Source organism: Lycorma delicatula, chromosome 2 (assembly GCF_047948215.1).
Source record: "Lycorma delicatula isolate Av1 chromosome 2, ASM4794821v1, whole genome shotgun sequence".
Taxonomy (NCBI): domain Eukaryota; kingdom Metazoa; phylum Arthropoda; class Insecta; order Hemiptera; family Fulgoridae; genus Lycorma; species Lycorma delicatula.
The window spans coordinates 156,163,609-156,186,430 of NC_134456.1; the positions used below are offsets into that span (position 1 = coordinate 156,163,609).

At 29.9% G+C, this 22,822-nt stretch overlaps 1 protein-coding gene across 1 annotated transcript in view; it reads right to left on the reverse strand.

Annotated features, from left to right (window-relative positions):
* RluA-2 (RluA pseudouridine synthase 2) overlaps positions 1-9,598 on the reverse strand; it is a 464,236-nt gene extending 454,638 nt beyond the window's left edge. The window contains exons 1-2 of the mRNA XM_075357664.1: positions 9,566-9,598; positions 9,247-9,330 (exon numbers count right to left, since the gene is read on the reverse strand). Coding sequence (XP_075213779.1) covers positions 9,247-9,330; positions 9,566-9,598 — 117 coding nt within the window. The remainder of the gene's footprint in view (positions 1-9,246; positions 9,331-9,565) is intronic.
* Between the last annotated feature and the right edge of the window lie 13,224 nt (positions 9,599-22,822).

A 22,822-nucleotide genomic window follows, 5' to 3' on the forward strand; every position in this document is an offset into this window, starting at 1 on the left:
TTTACGGTGAAAAATAACAGAAGAGAACCGATTTTAGCGACAATAGTTTACTCAAAGGATAAGAACAAAAAATTATAAATTACCGTAAAATTATTACTGACTTTTGGAAGTAGAGTAATTCTTTTGGTCCCACGAAGGTATTGAGGGGTGAAACTGATTTTTTTTTACATTTTGAGGAAGAATAGCACCAAAATACCTATGTATAAAATTGTGTCTCGAAAATCTCTAAAAAAAAGTTGATCAATTTCATTGATATTTAGGTATGCTGTCGTAGTGTATTTGAAGTTGTGCACCTGAACATTTTATGAAAATTGGCGTAGTTGTTCAGTTACGGTCAATTTAAGGTCAACTATAAACAGTAAAACCTCAATTTGAAGTTATGTCAATTATGTAGTGGTGTATATATTTTTTTTAATATGCACTTACAAAGTGATTCACAGCGGTAAGTTGAAACCTGTGTAGTCTACTCGTTAATCGAACGTATGTAGTATGTAGTGGGTTCTAATCTGGAAATCAGTGTGTTTTTTACAGCGCATCGGAAACGAAAAATCGATTTTATTTGTTAACTAATATTAAAAACGGTAAGGATTTAAAAAATACATTTTATTGTTCTACTGAAATTATATGAATGAATAGGAGAAGAATAGATAATGAAATAAAATATAACAATAACAAAAACATGGAAATTGATAAATAAATTCTTAAAGATTTTAATGATTTGGAAGAAATCTCAAATTAAGAATTAATACAGTGAAAATGAAAAGCAATATAATTATTAATAAATTAACGAGAATTAAAAAAGGATAGAATTGGATATGAAGAGATGGAGCGATTAAGATCTTCAATAAAAAACGCGAAAACGTAATAAAAAACGCGAGTTAAGAAATACATGAACCACATTTGCAATCGAATTACAATACAAATCGCTTAGAAACCTTAAATGATTATAATATAATATTTATCTTTTGGGGAAAAAACTAATTATTTAATGCATAGCAAGGCAATGGATGACCCAGAAATGTTTTCGCTATGAAAAAAGAAAATTTTAAAAATTTGACACTCGAAAATAGAGGTCGAGTGAAAAATAGAATAGGGCTGCAACAAAGTGCTAAAAGACTATTGATAACGAGAAACATATTTTACTAAGTACTGCATAACGTAAAGGAGACTTTGCCACGTTACCGTTATTGCAAAAAAATAAAAATAATCGGAGAAAAAATTTAATTAAATCAATAGAACTATTAAACCATCAAAGTGTTAATTTAAAACAACAGCGTGTCTTTTTCAGTTTTGTTTGTACAGAGATTTTTACATATCTTTTTCAGTTTTCTCTGTACAGAGCTTTTTATATAATTAAAAAAAATGAACTAGCGATTAATAGACACTTTTTCAGTCTATAAGCAAGTGCCATGTAAATATTAAAATATTTATTTATTAAGGATAAATGAAAGTGTTACAAGCGTCTGAAGATAGATATCCGACTCCTGCTTTGAAGTCATATAAAAATCTTACATAATATTCAACCAACCTTTAAGCATTCGAAAAATTCTCATATTTAATAAGTATGTGTAACCAATTTAGATACAAAGATAGTAGATAGAAAGTAGTAGAAAAATTTAGTAAAAAAATACATAAAACATCCTGAAAATCATTTTATTATTGAATAAATTAATATTGTTCTGCACACATCAGTTATATACAAAGGAATTTAAAATATTAAAGAGCTTGGCATTACGATTACGATATTGCACGTTATCAGGAACTACTACATGTAAAAAGTAAAACTTAAAAGGCTCGGTTAGGTTAGAGGTGTCACGACTAGTAATGGCACAAAAACAGCGCTGCTATATTGTTACCGCTTCGACAAAAGAGCAGATGCAAATCAGAGCAGGAAGTTAACACTATAACGCTCAACATGAACAAGCAGTTTTATCAACTCCTGTAACATAACATATACAAATATGAAATATGAAGCGGTGAACTGTATAAGCAGCTTCTGCTCCGATACAATATTCTCTGTTTTAAGACCCAACGCGTAGCACACGCACAGCTTTATCGACTCCTTACGAATGAACATCTACCACGCGCCAATTTTCACTGCTAGTTAATCTTTATTGCGGAATACTACCTATGAAAATAAATAGATATAACATCGACGTTAATCACCTTTAAAAATAAATTCTTACTCCATTAATACTAATTCCGTTAAAGGACAACATTTGTAAAACTATGAAGTGAAGCACAATTTGAACACACCGGTGCCATCGTGCTTCTACTGTTTTAATAACGACGTAAAATAGCACTTCTACTAAAACAAAATGTTATTTATAGTTTAATTTTTTACTTATTCACTTTTCTTTATTTTAACTGGTTTATTATTATTTATTTTTAAATTTACATTAACCAATATACTAACTGCACGTTATTTCACTTAACCTAATTTACGCATACTTCATTACTCCAGAATCATAATTTTAATTTAATGTCTATTAATACACTTGGAAAGCATAACGTACAATTTCAAAATACCTGTGAAATAGAAACAGCCCAGTTATAGGAAATGGATTGAATAAGATAAAAGATGAAATCAGAACAGATGAAGAAATTTTGGAAAGAAAGATTGCGGAATCCTTTGGTAGTCTATTCGTACAAAATACAAGGGGAAATATAAAGATAAGGTACGTAAATACGAAGGGGGATACTTTTTTAAAATAATTTCAACAGTAAAATAAAATAAATGTTAATAAACATATAGAACCATCACTGTAACTTTATAAGTTTTATTATCGACGAAATTAAACAAAAAATACTTTTATGAGTGTAAAAGATTTTAATTTCGTTTGTTAACATTCAATGAAAACTAAAATTATTCATTAAAAGGTGTTCAGTTTCATGTCCTCCCTATTAATGATAAATAAACTATGCCACTCTTTTCTTCTTACTTAGCATATAAATTTGTTAATCTAGTTCAGTTCAGCAACTGTTTTATATTATATACGAGGGTTATTGTTTTTTCAAGGTCCGATCGGTCGCGAAATAAAGACCCGCACAAAAATCTGATGAACCTCTGCGCATATGTGTTGCGCAGCGTCTCTAGTATGGCCTTCAATCACGCCGTGTTACTTCGTTTAGTTCTGAACACACAGCTAGCACATAAACATGTCTACAACAATAGTATCTCCCGCCAAGTGTGAAGTGCATGCGGTAATTCGAATTCTTCAGACTGAGGGATGAAATGCAGTTGAAATTATCGACGAATAAGTAATGTGTACGGTGAAAATTCAATGAGTGACAGCAAAGTGCGACAATGGTGCAGGAACTTTAAAGCAGGACGTACATGATGCAAGCGGTCAGGGAAGGAAGCGAATGTCAACCGATGATCTCGTTGAGAGAGTGGATGAGGCAATTCGAGAAAATCGTCGGTTCACAATTTCTGTATTGAGTGATTCGTTCCTGAAATATCAAGGTCAGCTCTCTACACCACTATGAGTGAGAGACTTCAGTACCGTAAACTGTGTGCGAAATGGTTCCCAAGATGCTGTCCGACCATCATAAAATAATGAGAATAGACGCCTCCCTAACGTTTCTCCAGCGCTACCACAATGAAGGAGAAGATTTTTTGAACAAAATTGTCACAGGGGACGAGACATGGGTCCATTTCGAAACTGAAGAAACAAAAGAGCAATCCAAACAGTGGATGCATTCTCATTCTCCCAGTAAACCAAAGAAGTTCAAGCGAACCTTCTCCAACAGAAAGTGTATGGCTACTGTGTTCTGGGACCGGAATGAAGTTCCCGTGGTGAAATTCATGGAACGTGGCACGACCATCACTGCAGCCTCATACTGTGTGACTCGTCAACATCTACGAAGGGCAATTCAGAATAAGCGGAGTGGAATGTTGTCATTAGGCATTGTCTTTCTCCATGACAATGCTCGACCGCACACTGCAGCTGTAACAAAGAAGCTCCTGCAGCGTTTTCGTTGGGAAGTGTTTGATCACCCACCATACAGCCCGGACTTGGCTCCATCCAATTTTCACCTCTTTGCTCACATGAAACGCTGGCTAGGAAGACAACATTTTGGCACAGACATCGAGCTGCAGACCAGCGTAGAAACATGGCTGAAAACACAGGCGACTCCGTTCTATGACGAGGGTATTGGAAAGTTGGTAACACGCTACGACTAATGTTTAAATCGGAGTGGCGACTATGTAGAAAAATAGCGTAACTATGTAAGTATTTATTACAAATTCACTGTGGTTTTAATTTCGTGACCGATCGGACCTTAAAAAAAATAACCCTCGTATTTTGCCTTTATAATACTATTATTAGTGTAAATCAAACAGTAAAATATGTAACTTATGTGAAACCAAATATGAACAGAATACTCTTTTAAAGATAAATATTGTACATGTACACCATTTTGAAACTCAACAATGTGAGATAAGTTACTAATAATATAATATTTAAATAAGTGAAAATGTATCTAAATGGGTTATAAATTAGATATAAATAAAATATATATTGAGCAAACTAACAAGGACTTCATTTAAAGATATTCCAGCAGCATTAATCCAGCGGCATAAATTCTGAATAATGGAAGATGCACTTAGGCAGTTATTTGAACAAAGAGGTACCCTATGAGAAATTTTTTCGCATTTATATATCATCAAGAAAACAAATATAAAAACAAAATTCGATTTAAAAGTAAAATTCATTATTCTTTTTAACATATAAGAGAAAAAAAAGTTTATGTAGCATTTAGTTTCAGAAAAAAAAATCGAGGCATGGGGCCAGCAATGGAGGCGCGGATGGAGACAAAACACATGGGGTGCCGTGATAATACCGTAGGGTGGGCCCAGCATCACACGTTGTAGAGAGGGAGGGGTTTTACGGGTATGTCCGCAAGGGAGAGTCCCACATTACTACGGGGTACGAGACACATGGTGTCTACGAAAGGTTTCCCGTTCTCCGACAATAAAAAAGTTCACTGACAACTGAAAGCATATGTAATTTTTTTTACATAATTTAATTAATGAGATGTATAAAATCCAACTCTTTTTATATTAATAAATAACTAATAAAAACAGAATATTTATAACACCCACCAATTTTTCCATTAAAACCTAATATACCACGAAGGTGCTACCATTAAACGATAATAAAGGATGTAATAATAGGCGTTAATTTTAACTTCTCCATTATGTAAAACACGGGTCTTCCCATCTAAAAAATGCTGCCTCTAAGGTATACAGAAACATTTCATGTAAAGAAAATTATACACATCGATAAAAAATGGTTAAACATTAAATCTATCAATTTAATTACACTTAATATCATCACAACGTTCATGTTATAAATTTGATATGTCATATTATATTTTATTACGAATAATGTGGTTGTTTATTTATAAAAGTTTATTTTATTTTTAGGTTGTTGGAACGTTTTAAATTATTTTATATGCACCCTTTACATTTGAAACTGGTTTTAAACCATTTATAACTGAAAGAAACCCAATTGCTATAATTAAGCAAGACCACTAGAAAAATATTACACTAGAAAAAAATACTGCGAAACCAATTAAATCTTTTTTAACGATTTATTATAAAATTGTATTTTTTATTCATTGTTTTGTCAATAAAATAATATATTTACTTATAATAAAAACTAGCATCATATTAACTTTTTATTTCGTATATATACTCATATTAAACCTACTTTACTTCACATTTTTGGAATTTTTAATGGTTGACAAATTCTCTTTAGAAGATCAAATCGATTTCGTTTGCAACATAATCAAACCGCACGGTTTTACTTCCAAGCACTTTAATAAAACGCTAACCTTGTCATCATAATTAAATATTTATATTCCAGTCTGAAGTAAAATATCATTCTTTCGGGGCTACCTGAAAAAAAATCAAAACGAGGTTTTCAAGGTACAAAAATGGGCTGTTAGATCATTGTTTGGCGCCCATAAATATGAATCATTTAAACCGATATTTAAAAAATGAAAAATGTTAATTTATCCGTAAAGTTTATATTTACAAATTTGTAATCTTCCCTAAAAAGAATATTCATTTAATTCTAAAATATAACAGTATATATCGCTATCAAATCAGACAGTCATGTAACCAAAATTGTTTTCATATAACTAAACACAATACTTCGGCTTACGAGGAAGGAAGGTTTCCGTTAAAATATTTTATAAATCTCCCGAGCAATTCATTTAAAATAAGTTAAAAGATTTTCATTTACGGAAACAATGTTGCTCTATTAATTTTAGGTAATAATGCTTAAAAACGTTTTTAAAAACTCTTTCTACAACCCATTCAACGTGATCATAAATGTACGTTCAAAAAAGTTTCATTACCGCCTTCTGAATTTTGAAATTTTTCTAGTTGTTTTACATAATTTTTTTAGTATTTTCATGGATTTACTTATTTTTTAATTAATTCTGCATTTTTATGCTTCTCTGATCAAGGTTAGATTACGGTTTTCCTTGATCCGTTCAGGCAAACGATAAGGTAATTCTTTTTTTTGTTCGTAAAATAACATTTATTTATTTAGTGTAGTGATCTATTCAATGTATATATTATATTATATACGGGCTAAAATAAACTGTTTTCTCGTATTAGTCAACAAATTAAAAGTTAGCATAACTATTACCAGTAAAATATATAATTATTTTTTTAATTTTGTTAAGTATATAATTACGTTTTTTATTTTATAAAGTTTTTTATTTTATAAGTGGATAATCGATTTGTGATCGATACATCTCAAAAATAGAAGACAATAATACTCAATCCTATTCGTGATAACATACACAAATTGACGCGAATAAAAGCTGTTAAAATGTTTCACATTAGCAACCTAAATATAACTACATGATCGTAAATAATAAACAATAAACACAGACTAAATTACACAAACTAAGCAAAACCGCTAAATTACGTTCTTCGTTCTCCTACCAGAGAGAAGCCGCAATAGTCTTTTTATGCATTCCTTCCGGTTTAGTAAAGGCTATCTGAACCCAGATCTAATTTTTGTCGAATAGTTCCGGGGATTGAGCAATTTATGAGCAAGCAGTGTACGGACCATTTTACACTGCACGTCTCACAGTTTGGGATAAAGATTTCTCGAACATGTTCTCCCGAATGCTATCTAAGGTCGTTGGAGGACTTAGCAGTCAGAACATTCCACTGAGAAATTAGTTGTAGAAAGTAGAAAACATGGACTGTTTTCATGAAGTCGTTCTCACATGTTAATTCTACTCGGAAGCCATTTATTGCCGCTCTCTTGGCAGCCTTATCAGCCCGTTCGTTCCCAAGGATGCCAAGACGGCCAGGGAGCTATGCCAATCCCACAGTCTTATTTATTCTTGAGAGGGTATCATAAATTATTTGGAAGATGGATTCAAATCGTCTGCAGCTCAAGCTCTCACTCAAGTACACTCATAGAATCGGTAATTACCAGGAAAAAGTCGTTACTACGGGTCTCAATAACTCTCAAGGCGGAGTAAATTGCGTAGACCTCGCAAAAGAACGCAGAGGAATAGGTACTGAGCTTATATATTATCTCGGTATCAGGGAGTATATAACAGCCATATCCGTCGGCCGAGACAGAACCGTCTGTATAGATGTGAGTGTACCCGTTGTACTTTGTGGCCATCTCGCTAAATTTGTCTCTAGCAGACTGGTAATATGGGTCCCGTTTACGACCCTTCCAGATGGTAAAAAAGCATTCGATCTTTAGAGATGCGCGTAACCAAGGAGCGTCATATCCTATTTCCTATCTGAGAATCCTCAGAACAAGCAGATCTAGTTCCTGGAGATAGCGAAGCAGTCTGACGTTGAAAGACTGCGGTAAGGACTTCTTTCCCTCTAGTAGTAGAGTGCGAGCGTGCCTGGTCGTTTTCCGTAAGCAGGTAGAGAGACGGGACTTGCTGATCGCGTACTTGATAGCCTGGTATTTCCTCCTGTAATGTAATGGGAGTTTATAGGATTCCGCCAGTAAACTTGGTATAGGGGTAGTGTCAAATGCCCCTATTAATATGCGAATGAAGGTATTGTACAAGGAGTTTAGTAGCCCCTTAATTTTTTTCTCTCGCAGAGTCATACAGGAGAGACCCGTATTCTACCCTCGACAGAACAATTCTTCTATACGTGTTCAGAATGACGTACTTGTCAGCACTCCAGTTGCAAGATGATATGAGTTTAAGGACGTTAATTCTCCTTAGACATTCAACCTTATTGTACTTAATGTGGCTCGAGAAAGTCAGCTTGTTATCAAAAGTCACACCTAGAAGTTTAATCTCGTTTATTCCCTTTATCTCATCTTCACCTAAGTTTAATTTCACCATGTTCTTGTATCCATGGAGCTGTCTAGAGAAAAAATAAATCTAAACTTAGGTGCCGACAATTTAAAAACCAAACCAAAACACAAATTTAAAACTTAGGTGCCCAATACTTAGGTATTGGACACATTGTGCCCATCTTTGCACTGAGTTCAGCGAAATCTGCATTATTATCCTGGAACTTTCAATTACTTGCATCTACAGGTGATAGTGATATCGTCAGCAAAGATACTTTTTTTTACCGGCAAAGTAATTACATCAGCTACCCCACTAATAGCTACCAAGAAGAGCAGCACACTTAGGACAGACCTCTGAGGGACTCCATTTTTAATTTCAAAGGCTTTTGAAAGTACCCTTAGCTCTAACACGGATCGTCCGTTTGCTCAGAAAATTACCTAAAACGTTTAACATGTTCCCGTTAACACTGTTCTGTAGTAAGAAAACTAATATCATCTTTCTCCAAACCATCTCATAGGCCTTTTCAATGTGTAAGGTTACTCCAAGGAGATGTTCCTTATAGGCAAATGACACATATTCGTCTGAATAGATACTTTTTTCTCCATAAGAGTCTCCATACTCATGTCTCCATACTTATGGAGTCTCCATAAGAGTCCATAGTCTCTTTTTTTCTCTGAAGCCGTATTGGTATTGGGAGAAGAATTTAATTCTTTCCAGATGCCATATCAGTCTCTTATTTATCATCTTCTCAATCACCTTTCAAGGGGTGCATGTTAAAGCAATCGGACGGTAGTTCTCTGCTTAAGTGATGTCACGATTGGGCTTACCCAAAGGATTTCTACACCTATTCAAGTCTGAAAAAGACATATTAATAAGGATTTTCAAGTTAGCATAGAATATACGTACATGATTATAAATCACAAAAGATATTATTACCTTTTTAAGATCTTTATTAACGTCAGCATCTTCTGAAGCTTTCCTCTTCTCACATCCAGGGACAGTAATTTCACCTTCAGTAATCTATTAAACAAAAAAATGTGTATAATAAATTATTATTTATGATATTGATAGCTATCATTCAAATATACCATTAAGAAATATATCATATATCAAGTATCATTAAGAAAAATATATATTTTTTTTAAATTTTATCCCACGTGTCAAGTTATACTCTTTCCGGCCCGATTTTATTTATTAAACAATGAATAATCATAAGAATTGTATTATTTCTGTAAATGTGATACATATTACATACAAATGAAATCGGGGCGGTAAGAGTATTTAACATGTATTTTTTTTAAACAAAATTTTAAATTAATAACAAATTTTGATAATAGAAATGTAGTGTCTTAAATTTTTTTTACATCAGTTTGTTAAAAACAGCTGTATTTATATTACAGAAATTTTTGTTTTTACAGCGGAAGAAATTATATCTGCGAGACTTACCGTAAGGTTTACAATTTCATGTAATTTTTTTTTATATCACTGCGTTTTGTCAATTACTCTTTTTTTTTTTTTTATGAATTACTTATTGTTATTAAAATTTATTGCCTTTCTAGAACAAACAATTATATGTTTTTTTGAATTTCTCGACCAATTTTTGTTTGTTGATAGTCATATCATTCACATCATACCATTTTCTTGCTATTTTAATAAAACTAGAATAATGAATGACCTTCCCGAATCGAAGATCCGTGATGTATTGTTGTAAATAAAAATCAAGTGTAACCCTTGATTTTTATTCTACTCGTGGACACACTTTTTATATCATTAAATGAACTTTTTTTATTTCTCCATTAATTAGTTCGAATAGGTAAAAATTTTACCAGTCGAATTTATTTCTGTTTTATGTAACAAATCTTTGTTGCTACATCTGCAACAGTTTTCTACTGTTCATGTTATTTGCGTTTTATTAGCAGCTATATTCTCTTGTAAATTAATATTTTTATTTTATTTTCAGTACTTTCATTTAATAACAGCATTTACTATTAAAACAATCTGTAGTATATTTTCTTTTAAATTTTATTATTTCAAGCACATTATCAGGTTTTTATACACTACCTAGTACTATCAAGTACTGCTACCTAGCGGTGCGATTCGTAAACCCACCTTTTTGAGGAAAATGTGACATATTCGAGTCTCGCGGTTCATCAAATGGAAGAAAAAACCTTTTCTAAAAAAATTCGAGGAATTTTTTGTAAGTATTTTTTATTACACATCTAACTGAACTGAAATATGTTTTCATGTTTATTTTTTAATTTTTTCCCCATTTTCATTTCACTTTTAGCTTAGGTCATGCTTAGAACTGTAAACATAGTTGTTCGACTTCGCCGTGCCGTCCAGTTTTGTGGACTCTTACCGGCGAAGTACTAACGAACTTCTTGATACCTAAAAATAATTTTAAGTCACTCATTACCATTAAAAAATTATTTATTACTTTAGTATAAATTCAAATAAAATGAACATAAATAAAATATAAATACATTAATATGAAATATAAAATTTACGTAACAAAATAAGAAAAAACATATACATGATAGAATATCATATGACAAGATTTTATAACTTATTTTGCAATTTTACTTATTTGTTTCACATCATTCTGAGAAGAATATTTATTTACATCATAACACATATACAACACCCGTACATAACCTGTTATCAGTTTCTTTTTTTGAAAAACGTAATAACCTTTCGTAAAGAAAAAAAAATTTAATAATTAAAGCCAATTGAAGACATTGGGTACATATAAATTATTTAAAAAAAGCCCGAAAGTGCTACCATTATTGTCGACAATCATCATTCATAACATTTGTACGTACAGTATAATAATTTCGTTTAAATTTAATTAACTTTTATAATATATAAATGAAGAAAAACGTATTTACTTAAGTTTATATTTATAATTATCTATATTAAATTAAATAATTAAAAGAGATTTATTATATTTAGTTAGATTTCGTTTTCTGAAAGTATAATCAAGATTAAATTATTGAATTTAAATTATAAACGAAGCCTTGAATATAATTTTCATAGCAAATCCCACTTTATTTAATTGTCGAATATGAAAATGTTGAATTATGTGCGGAGTTATGGAGAATCTGAATGGTTTGTTTCATTTGAACTGAATGTATAATAAAATATGCAAAAGTAAAAGAAAGAGTTGTGGAGTGGATAATAATAATACACTAACAGCGAAACAAAAATAAAAAAAGATAATAAAAGTGAATATCAATGAAAGCAGATTCCAACGTCCTAATTTATAATATTATTTAGAAAAGTGTAAAAAACAGACAAAATTAATAGGTTCATGGCATATATAATCGACAAACTCTTCAATCTACCGAACCCTGTTCAGTTTTTACGTAAATAGTAGACTGACTTTTCTTCTTTTTTTTTTAATTGCTACCTCTTAAAACTGGGAAAAATATGCGCTCTTTTTCAATTCTCCAATCAATAATCAATTCTGTGAACAGATGAAAATCACACGGTAACAAAACAGTGGTGTAAGAGGAATGGTAAAACATCTACCACTCAAACTTGCTTGGTATACCTTAACAAAAAAACGATCCCCTTCGTTACCATCCTGCGCCGTTCATTCTGTATCACGCTCTTTCTAATTTTTTTTCATAGTTTCACAATAAACGACTGCAATTATTATTGGATCCGATTACAAAATTCTACAAAAAAAAATCCTTTACAGTACCAAAACACAGTAGACATAATTTTGGTACAATATTTTTTTAATGTTTTGAGCTCGTTTGGCGAGTGTGTATGTTATAGTTTGGTCTGTTCTTTTTGTCCCAATATTGATGAATTCATGTAGCTTCCCTAGTAATAATACCGTCAGAAATTCACTCCCTCTGTTTTGATAGTGCTGAAAAAATATCAATACCGCTCCCATATTTTCGTTTTGTGGGCATCTATAAGTTGTTTCAGTACCCATTGTGCCCAGTACTTACAAAACCTCAATCTATTTGCAAATCCTATAAAGAGTGGACCTTGAAATTTGAGGAAAATTACCAATTAAGATTAACAGTAGTTGCGAAGCGGCGTTTATCACGAACGGCATGTTCAATTTTTCATCAAGTTCATCATTCACAATGGAATGTCGCCCTCTTCCTTCCTCGTCGAGTATATTAGTTGGCCTTTACGTTACGAAAATACTACGTTTAAATAATGCATGCTATGCGCAGTATCAACGTAGAGGTACATAAATTCAAAACGTTTCAAACGTTTTTAACCGGAAAGTGATTTTACTAACAATAAATCACATTACATAAGAAACAAGCATATATACGTTATTTCCTGAGAGTTGAGAACAGAGATAATATAAATTAATTATGTAAAAGGCTACACTAAACTCCTACTATCACTCGGTTAACAAGTAAGAGTTAATTTATTTATTGCACATATTATCATATAAACAGCTTAACAATTTACCGTACCTCTCTCCCTTTTCTTTATGAGCGAAAATTATATTACGTGCTATATAACTTGGCAGCTGAGTTAGACGAGTTAGTGTGGGTTAAAAAAATGATAGAAATAATTTATTATACCAATATATTGTTTCATACATTTTTCGTAGAAAAAGAAAAATGTATGAAACAATACTTGCGAGTCGTTTTCAATTTTTTTTTTTTTTGATGGTGAAAATAGAAAAACCCACGGTTTTTCAGGATGTTTTCAAAAAAGTAAAGTAAAGACAGCTATAAAACAAAATAACCGACAGTGATAAAAATTTGATATGTTTTCATCCAAACCTTATTTATCACTCCCTAGTATTGATTCAGTTAACAGACTTTTAAACGCCCATGACGGCTTTTTTGTACAATTCTGGGGGATCTGACTGGCGTTTGCCGGTCAGATCCCTATTTCAGGGTAAAGGACGATTGACTCTGTGAGTGAATATTTAAAATTAGCTGATGTCTGCTGCGCATGCGCTTTGTTGCTAAGGAAACAGGTTTGTTTCTTTATATTGTTATTTTTGTAAATTTGGTTGTAATAGTGTGATACGAATTCAATTGTAATAATTAGAAAACGAAATAAAGTAATAGACGCTTGATAGACAGATATTTTAAATTATTTTATGAATGAAAAAGGTGTAAAGACACAATTCTCTCGTTCAAGTACAGTATGATTGCAACACAATATTTAGATACAATTTTTTATTAACTTAATTACAAATTTGTCACGACGTTTTGTAGCATTAATGGTGTGTACTTGAAGGGGAGAACTACTGCCGTCCCACGCGTGCGTTTATAATTCATAAAATAGTTTCAAATTTACTGCCGTCACGCGTCTTCATTTTATTCGATTTCATACTTCTGTATTAGAGTCGCCAGGTTTACTGTTTCAAATCAAGAGGCTGATTCCGAGAATTTTTTGAAGCTATCTTGTACAAAGTATGCTTGTTTAAATGAAGTTAAACAGCGGAACATTCTACCACATTAGTAGACCTCTCACTAGCTTTAACTTACTGTACAATGAAGCACTACAATAAAAACTAATTAACAGAAATCATTTAATTATTATTAAATTAATGAAATTCTAGTCAAACAATTCATATGGGACGGACTAATGCAACAAGTTAAAATATAAACATCAGTCAAATAGAATAATTCGCTCATAAACAACACACCTAACAACATTAACTACATAAAAATAAAAGAAATACTTTTGAAAAAAGGAGACATAAATTTTGATGGTATTGTCATATAATAATATAGCAATAATTATAAATGTCGAGGAAACCACATGACTTCCTTGTATGCCTATTATACTACAAATACATTTTTTTTTTACAGAGGTTAATAGTTATTAATAAATCAATATATGTAAATGAAAAAAAAAGTTAAAAAAAAAAGAAGTAGTTAAAAAAATTTGTTTAAAATCAGAGGTTAATAATTATTAATAAATAAATATATTTAAATTTTAAAAAAAGAAAATAAAGTCGGATTCGAACAGATGTGCCTTCCCCTTGCACGATCCAAATATTTCATTAACCAAAATAATTTAACAGGTGGATTACGTGACTGGAAAATTTTTCAATGAAAATTTTCTTTTAAATATGCTTACTTTAAAAAAGTTGTTTAAACGAAGCATTAAAAACAACTACACTACTTTACTGGACAATAAAATATAACATGCATTTTTAACAAGGAATTAAACGTTTTAAAATTAAAAAAACGTGTTGTTAAATTTTATCATATAATATAATAAAATATCCTATATAATATATATATATATATATATATATATATATATATATATATATATATATATATGCTGTATGTACATATATATACAACTAAAGCCAATTTAAAAAAAAGAAAAAAGTTAAACTAAGGAAACAAATGCCAAAACAATAAAAGAAAACTTACTTTATAACAAATTTTATCTTAACATTAACATCACGTGATCTTTTATAATAAGAGTAGTCACACTATGTGCTTAAATACAATTATTTATGGCACAGTTTCTGAATAAAATATAAATACATATTATGATAAAATTAGTTAAAAAAGAAACTCTCACACATTTCTTTTTTTTACGTTGATTACGCAATCTTCATTGAGTACTTTCTTCGTAAGTTACTTTTTTTTTAAATGAGGACTCGATTAATGAACATAACTAAACTTTTAAATTTTAAAGAAAGATGTTTATCTACCTAAATCATTTAAATAAAATTTTACTTCGATCTTAAGTTCCATACAAACAGAAAATAATCATCAGCAACATGTACCCGGCAGTTTGGACAACATTTGATGAAGCGATTTGCATCCAGACAAACGGTGTTTCCGATGTTTCAAGATCATCTCCCGCTCACAAATGATGCAGTCTATGCTCGCTTATATTTTTAAAATTCGCGATTCAAAAAGAGAAGGCATAGGTAGAAAAATGTTTTTAAGTAATACTTAAGTTTATGGGACTAATTTAATGAACATAACCATTGTTTAATGACGGAAATTTATTTTATAATTTCCTGGGAATGGATAAATCGGATCTCGATCAATTACTTGCTCCAAAAATTGTGAAAAGATACACCAATTTCCGATCGGCAATTCAATGGAACAGAATACTTACTTCTATTACTGTTCGATCAGAGCGACTGACAATATAAACGTGTTGAAATCTGCACGATTTTGTTAATATGTCTCGTGCCAGTGCTATTTTATTTTGTACTACACATTATACAATAAAATCTATACTTTTTTTATTCTTACAGATTAAAAACGCCATTTTTTATAAATAAAACGGTTATCTGCAGTTTATATAATGTTTTATTTACACAATTTAATAAGTAATAAGTAATTGGTTTAAATTTCATATCGAGTAAATATAAAATGAATTTATTTTTAAAAAAGCACACAATGAGAAGAAATACTCATAGCATTTCCTTTCACCCTCAATCAAATCTTTAAAAATATTCACCTACAGTTTTAATGCAATGCACCTTCAATTCAGGATGCACAGCCCACCTACTGCTTTTCTTTTAACTTTTTTCTTGTTCTTCTTTATCTTCATCCAAAGGGATTACATTTATAGGCATCTTGCGTAGAGAAATTCATTAACATCATAAAACAAACACGCAATTTTTATCAAGGAAGCCGCACGTTTACCTCCCGGTGCAGCTTAAACTGTCCCTATAGAAGGCCCTGTGAAGGAACGTCACCTGTATACATAGGTATAGTTAACTGAACCTTAATAAACTCGGGCCGACATTAGCGGTTTTTCTACAAACTACTTCACCAAACCTCATTGGTTTATAACAACCATCAAGATTTTTATAGTAATCAGATAATGCATTAAAAATTCTTGTATAAATTAAGAGATTATTTTTAATTAATTAATTTATTTTTTATTGTGGAATCTCAGAAGTAAAGTGCAAGGAATCAAATAACAAAAATTATTTTTAAATAACATAAAAGTCAAAGTTTATAAATATTGTTTTTAATGATTAATCCATCACAAGCTTACATCTAATGACAATATTACATATTATATCTTACTACGTGGGAATATTATTAAAAAAATTCCTTAGAGTATAAAAATGGCAAATTAGCCCGGGGATTCGAACCAAAAACCTTCTAAATCAAAGTCAGACGCACCAGCATTTCACCAAGACGCTCAACAGATTATTAAATCAATACAAAACAAACGATATTTTAAAATCATTAATGATATTGAAATATTAATCACATTTTAATATAAATATAAAACAGAACTAGAAAAAAACCCAAGAATATAAATCGAAGTTAACACGGAATTACAATACATCACATATCATATTAGAGTAATAAAAATAAAAAAAACACGAAAATGTATGACAAAAACAATTTATAAGAAGAGGTTTAATACTTACGATTCTTGAACCTTGAACATGTTCCAGAAGAGAGAAGGAAAAAACAATGTGAACAGACAGCTCACCCTATTTCAGGCACTATTATTATATAAGAATATTATACGCAGAATATATTGCGTGTGCGAAAAGGGTTTTCCACTCATCAAGAAAACAATATTCTTTAATGATACTCTTATAATACACTTATGCATTATTCAGTAAAAGGTACGCAAAGAACAAATTTACAGCCAAAAATTTACATAAAAATACAACCAAGGAAATATTTAATGCACCGAATATATTCTTTAAAAAGAATTAATAATTTTAATTAAAATAACTTAATAACGAATAAAATTACAACCTAAATATATATATAATATAAACATCTATATCTATATCTAATACAAACATTGGATAATTGCTGTAAATAAAACAAAATTAATCTTCACAAATTTCATCAACTATATAACAAAAAAGATTAATCAGTATAGATTTTATCTTTATTACTTGTATTATTTAGCCATTAAATGCTAATAAAAAATTTTACATTTCCTATTAAGTGTATTCAATCGGATCACGGAAGTTAATATTTGACGATAAGTAAATAAAAATGAGCATTCATCAATAGAGTATACAGTTGATCTTCTTCAGTACGTGAAATCAACGGGAAAATATGTCGATAATAATGCTTAAAAAATTAGCGTATAAGGGAGAGATAGGCGTAAATCAAACGAAAAATACAAATGGTAACAACATTCATTAATGCTATAATTAAACTCTTAATTACACTGCATAAATATGTAAACACAAAAGTTAAATATACTAGTACAAGGAAAAAACCAAATTGCCCCAGCATGCGCTGGATGGATAAAGGAAATCGTGATCAGCGTCGTAGCACCACATAATACACAATTAATTATAAAAAAAGAAAAATAATCGTAATGTAATTAAAGACCATATTAATTATTAAAAAAATTGATTGAAATAACACTAATGTAATGTACCGTATATGAAGATACTAAATATAAAAAAAGTAAAAGTAAATCTTTTAATTGGATTTTAATATACTAGTAAATAACTGTAGAATTCCCTAGAAAAAATTTGGTATAATATTATTGTAATTTAAGTAAAAAATAAAAATGAAGTAAGGTACAGATCATAACCTGACCGATGTGTAAAAGAGGTCTGCCAATATCTAACGTAGAACAGTGAATTAGAAAGACTTTTATTATAATACTTATGTGTAATGTAGCGCTTTATAGTAATGAAGCATGGACAACAGAAAAAGAAAAAGGAAAATGTAGAGGCCTTTGAAATGTGTTATTGCAAGAAGACTTGAAAATTAAGTGAGTTGATAAAATACGAAATATGAAGTTCTAAATGAATAGCAAAAAACAGAAATTTCTGGAAGAAAAATTTGTAGGGGGCGAACTATGTCGATAGGCTATATATTAAAATATCCTGTTGTTAATTTGGTAATAGAAGGATATATATATATATATATATATATATATATATATCTGCAATGTATGTAGGATAACTGAAGGATCACGATGTAGTATTTATATTGAGTTTAAAAAATTACGATTAGCAAAATACGGAAAGGAATGTAGAACATATAAAAGAATTAAAAAACATCGAAAAAACGTAGTTTAACGTTTAATAATAGGTACGCCCATAAATCACTACTTTTACAATTGCACTTAGCAAGAATTAGAAGTAGAAAGAATGGTCGATCGCACGATTGGACATTATTGTTTTGGCAATACTCAAAAATCCAGTTAACTTTTTAAACTTTTACTGATATATATACTGTGATTTATACTGGTGTATGTATAAAAAACGTTGCTGTCTGAAAGTCATTTGAAAAAACCAACAATATGAAAAAATTACTTAAAATCAAATTTATCAACGTATTAAAAAAAAGTAGACTTCCAAATTTTTTTCTCGTTCCTATATCTGTTTAAATCTTCACTGACAACTGATTTTTAATTTTTTTTCTTTTTTGGTTTTATATAGTTAAGAATCAGTTGACAGACAAAATTTCAATCGTATAATCAAAGAAATTTTATTTTTAAATATAATATACAATTTGGATTATCGTCCAATTTTTCTCCGGTACCAAATCTTATTTACTTCCTGGAAGAGAAATCTCAGTCAGAATAAAAAAAAAAAATCGTACGAAAACTGTTCGAATATTACTTTACGAGTATTTCATGCTTGTACGCGGAAATTTTTAATAAAAATTAATTCAGTTAAAAGGTGAATGTGAGTCTGTGGGTTTTAATTTTCATCATATTGAATGTTTCCTATAATGAGTGTTTAGAAAAAAATTTAGTACAATTTTTATAAGGAAAAATTAGGGAAGTAAATTTTATTTTATTTATTCCATTTTTTTTTTAATTCCATTTTTTGTATAAATTTCTGTACAAACAGTAAAAAAAAATCGGATTATACGTAAAAATTAAAAACAATAAATACATTTTTATTCTGATCGGTAAATAATAATACATTACATAGATCAGATCAGATATGGGTAGATAAACTAATCGAAGGAAAAAACGTAGTAAAACCCTGATTCCAGCAGCATAACAAAATATGCAATTATAAAATAATCTGAACGATTACAGACCATTATAATTACTTAGAATATAAACAATAAAATAAAATTTATAGAATAAAATTTATATTTAGTGCTAAATATAAAAAAAATAAAAAGTAATTCAGTATTCAGACAGCATTAATGAAAACTATTTTAGCACAAATTGCAGAAATTCAGGGTTGTCTTTTCAAATTTTTTAATTTAAAAAGAATATTATTTAAAAATTCAACGTCAACAATATTAGTTACGTAAAAGAAAATTTTTTTAAACGTTTTTAAATAAATTGGTGAGGAGATTGTTTTTAATCGGTTTGTTAATTCATTAAAAGTTGCTACGATAGCATAACAGTACCATTAAAGCCAAGCAAAAGTATCAATGTTTTCAGTAGCTTCAATTGTTTTATGGAGCGAAAAACAACATGAAAAATAAACTTAACAATTATCTATAGATAAAGATTAATTAATCTTTATCTATACACTTGTTTCATTAACAAAATTGTAGCGCTAATACAAAAAATTACGTCATTCGTTCACTTTAAAAATCGTGGTACAACTAAATTTTCTATTAATAACCGACATCCAAATAATTCGATTTTTATAAATGAAATACCAACTTAAAATCCAGTGTCTTCTAAATTTCAGTCTAGGAAACCATATGTTGAATAACTAACTATCCAAAACAGAACGTAATTTACTGACAGACTCAAAATACCATTACACGAAGATTGATGTTGCAGCATACGACAAGGTTTTTATTTAATCGTTATCGTTCCTGTATTAATGGCGTCATCCGGAAAAATTTACGCCTAAAAACTTAAATTTTAATAAATAAAAAAAACGCCTGATAAAGAATAATTCTGATCGGCCCAGCGGTTTTTAGATTTGAAGTTAATATCGATAAAAATAAATAAATAAATATAAAAATAAAAAAGATTTTGATTTATATTTTATGATATTACATGATCAATGTTGTAATGAAAAATATACATATTATATATAATTAGTACATCTTTGTTACATAAAATTAGCACTTATAACTTATTTTATCGCAACTATGATACTAGTAAACTCATTATAGTTATGAACCCTAGATGTAAATACCTAGCAATGATTTTTAACATTTTATTTTTTCAAACGAATTACATAAAATAACAGAAAACAAAATTTTAATTTCGATGATATCTGTATATTTATGTGAAATATATTTTATAATCGATGAGTAACACGATGCAATAAAAAAGAGGTAAGCAAAGAAAAACATTTATTTATCGTTAGTTCATCATTCGATGGAAAAATTCCATCTATTAAAGAAAAAAAAATAGTAATAAAATGGTAGGTAAGAAAACTGATAAACGCACTTGAAATGTTAAAGAAAAGAAAGAAAAATAAGAAAATAAAGTCAAATAATAGGAAAAAAATAATGGGTTCTCATCGGTGTATTGTAAAGAACAGATAGTGAAGTAAGGAATGAGGATAAAAATTCTCGTTGAAAATTACATAAATGAAAAGAAAGAAAGAAAAGGACGGAGCGAGTTCGTTAAAGAAATGTTTGGCGAGGAAACAACAGGTTCCATGAGTGAACGAAGAGGCTTCTTTCACTCACTGAACTTTGTCGAATAGCAAGGAACGATAGCTCGGTACCCCTCTGTTCCTGTGACCGTTATTATACTGTAATATAGAATGTACGATTTTGGAAACGGTCCAACAGAAACCGAATAATATAATATAACAAGTCATATATAATATTCTGTTGTAAATTGTACATTATGACGAAAATCATTATGAAAATGTATGTTCTCAGAATTACGAAATTAAATATTCAAAGAGACGTAAGCTAAAGAAAACGCGCGGTTAATGTCAAAATGTAAATGTTAATAAAATCGTAAATATATTAGAAAATAGATGTCAAATTTAAAATTAAATTTATAGTCATCTAATTTTTAAACAAAATTAAATATGTTATATACTCGATTAATAAATCATAGACACGAAAACTAAGCTCAAATAAATATAAAACCCAGCTTTTAATAGTACAATAAAAAAAATCATCGGATGATACCCGTCTATCAAGAAAAAATATAATATAAAATTATATATTTTTTTTTAAATTTAAAAATACAATAAAAATTCTTTTCAAAGCTACAAATTTCACTGTTTGAAATCGGCGCCAATTTAAACAAATAATTTTTTTGATTTCAATTTGGCGCCAATTTCAAAAATACAGAATTTAAAAGAATTACTTTTTATCTTGCATAGAGTTTTGTAAATATTGTTTTAATTTTTTTTTTACTTTCTTGGCTTATATTGCGTAGTTAGACAATAATATATAAGGGGAAAACATGCTAATCAGGTGATTAGCATGTTGCTATTGCATATTGCTATTTCAGCTGATTTTGACGTTTCCCGGTTCAAACACAAAACACAATCTCAACAGTGAAAAATTCCGTAAGATTGTATAAACTTATATGTACATGCTGGGCTATCTTTTTGCTTGAAAACTCTAAAGCGATGGACCAATTTTAATGAAATTTGGCAAGAAAATGTCTACATGTGGTGCGATTGTGAAGCATATTAACGTCACCACATTCAATTTGCTTTACATTCGGTCAAGGGGGCAGACAGATGATAAGTACGTATATTACGAGTCCCATATATGAAATTTATATTCAGAAGATAAGTAAATTTTCTAACAAATTTTAATGCTCTTATTGTAGTACGATAGACCCCGTATTTGAGAAAACCTCGGCTCATAATCGATTGTAAAGTTTGTATACAATCATATTTCCGAAAACGCTAAGTTGTCGAGTTACGGGTAGTGAAAAATTTCACCCGAATTTAAGTCCCTGATGAAATACGGTCATACTGAAATAATTAAGGCGTTATATAAGGGTAAACTTCACGATTTCTTATGTTTTTTTTTACCTCAAAAATCGAATTAAACAGGTCCTACAACTTTATCTCCCGTAATTTTCATGGTATTTAACGTAATAAAGAAAAACAGACACATATTTTTAAGGTTTGAAGTTAATAACTTTGTTAAATGGCTAACAACAAATCCGTTAATTTTATTACCAAAACTTGTAGAGAATTTAATTCGGAGAAAAATTATGTAACAAGCTATGAAAAACAAAAAAATATCAACTTATTAAAATACGTTTTCTGATTAGGCTTGCCCTTATGCAGAATACCGAGTAGCTATGTTGGCGGGGAAGTACAATGAATATTGTTTCTGTAACATAAGATAGATTTATTAGAAAAAATTCTTCCTGCATTATAAAACTGTAATTGCTGAAAAAAACGAAAATTGCAATAACTTGAGACCTAATTGATCTACTGGGACGGGCAATGGCTTAAAAGATTCGGAGAATCAAGTCAGACCTAATGGGGCCTCACCCAAAATTGAATGGAGATATGAGCGAACATTGATTTTCCCTATGAGATGGTAACAAAAACACTGAAATGCTGAACAGCAGGCGCAGAACCTTATTATTAATTTTTTTCTTCTAAACACTGAAGATTGTTAAACATGGCGCAATATATATTTTCCGATTAGTATGAAGACGAATA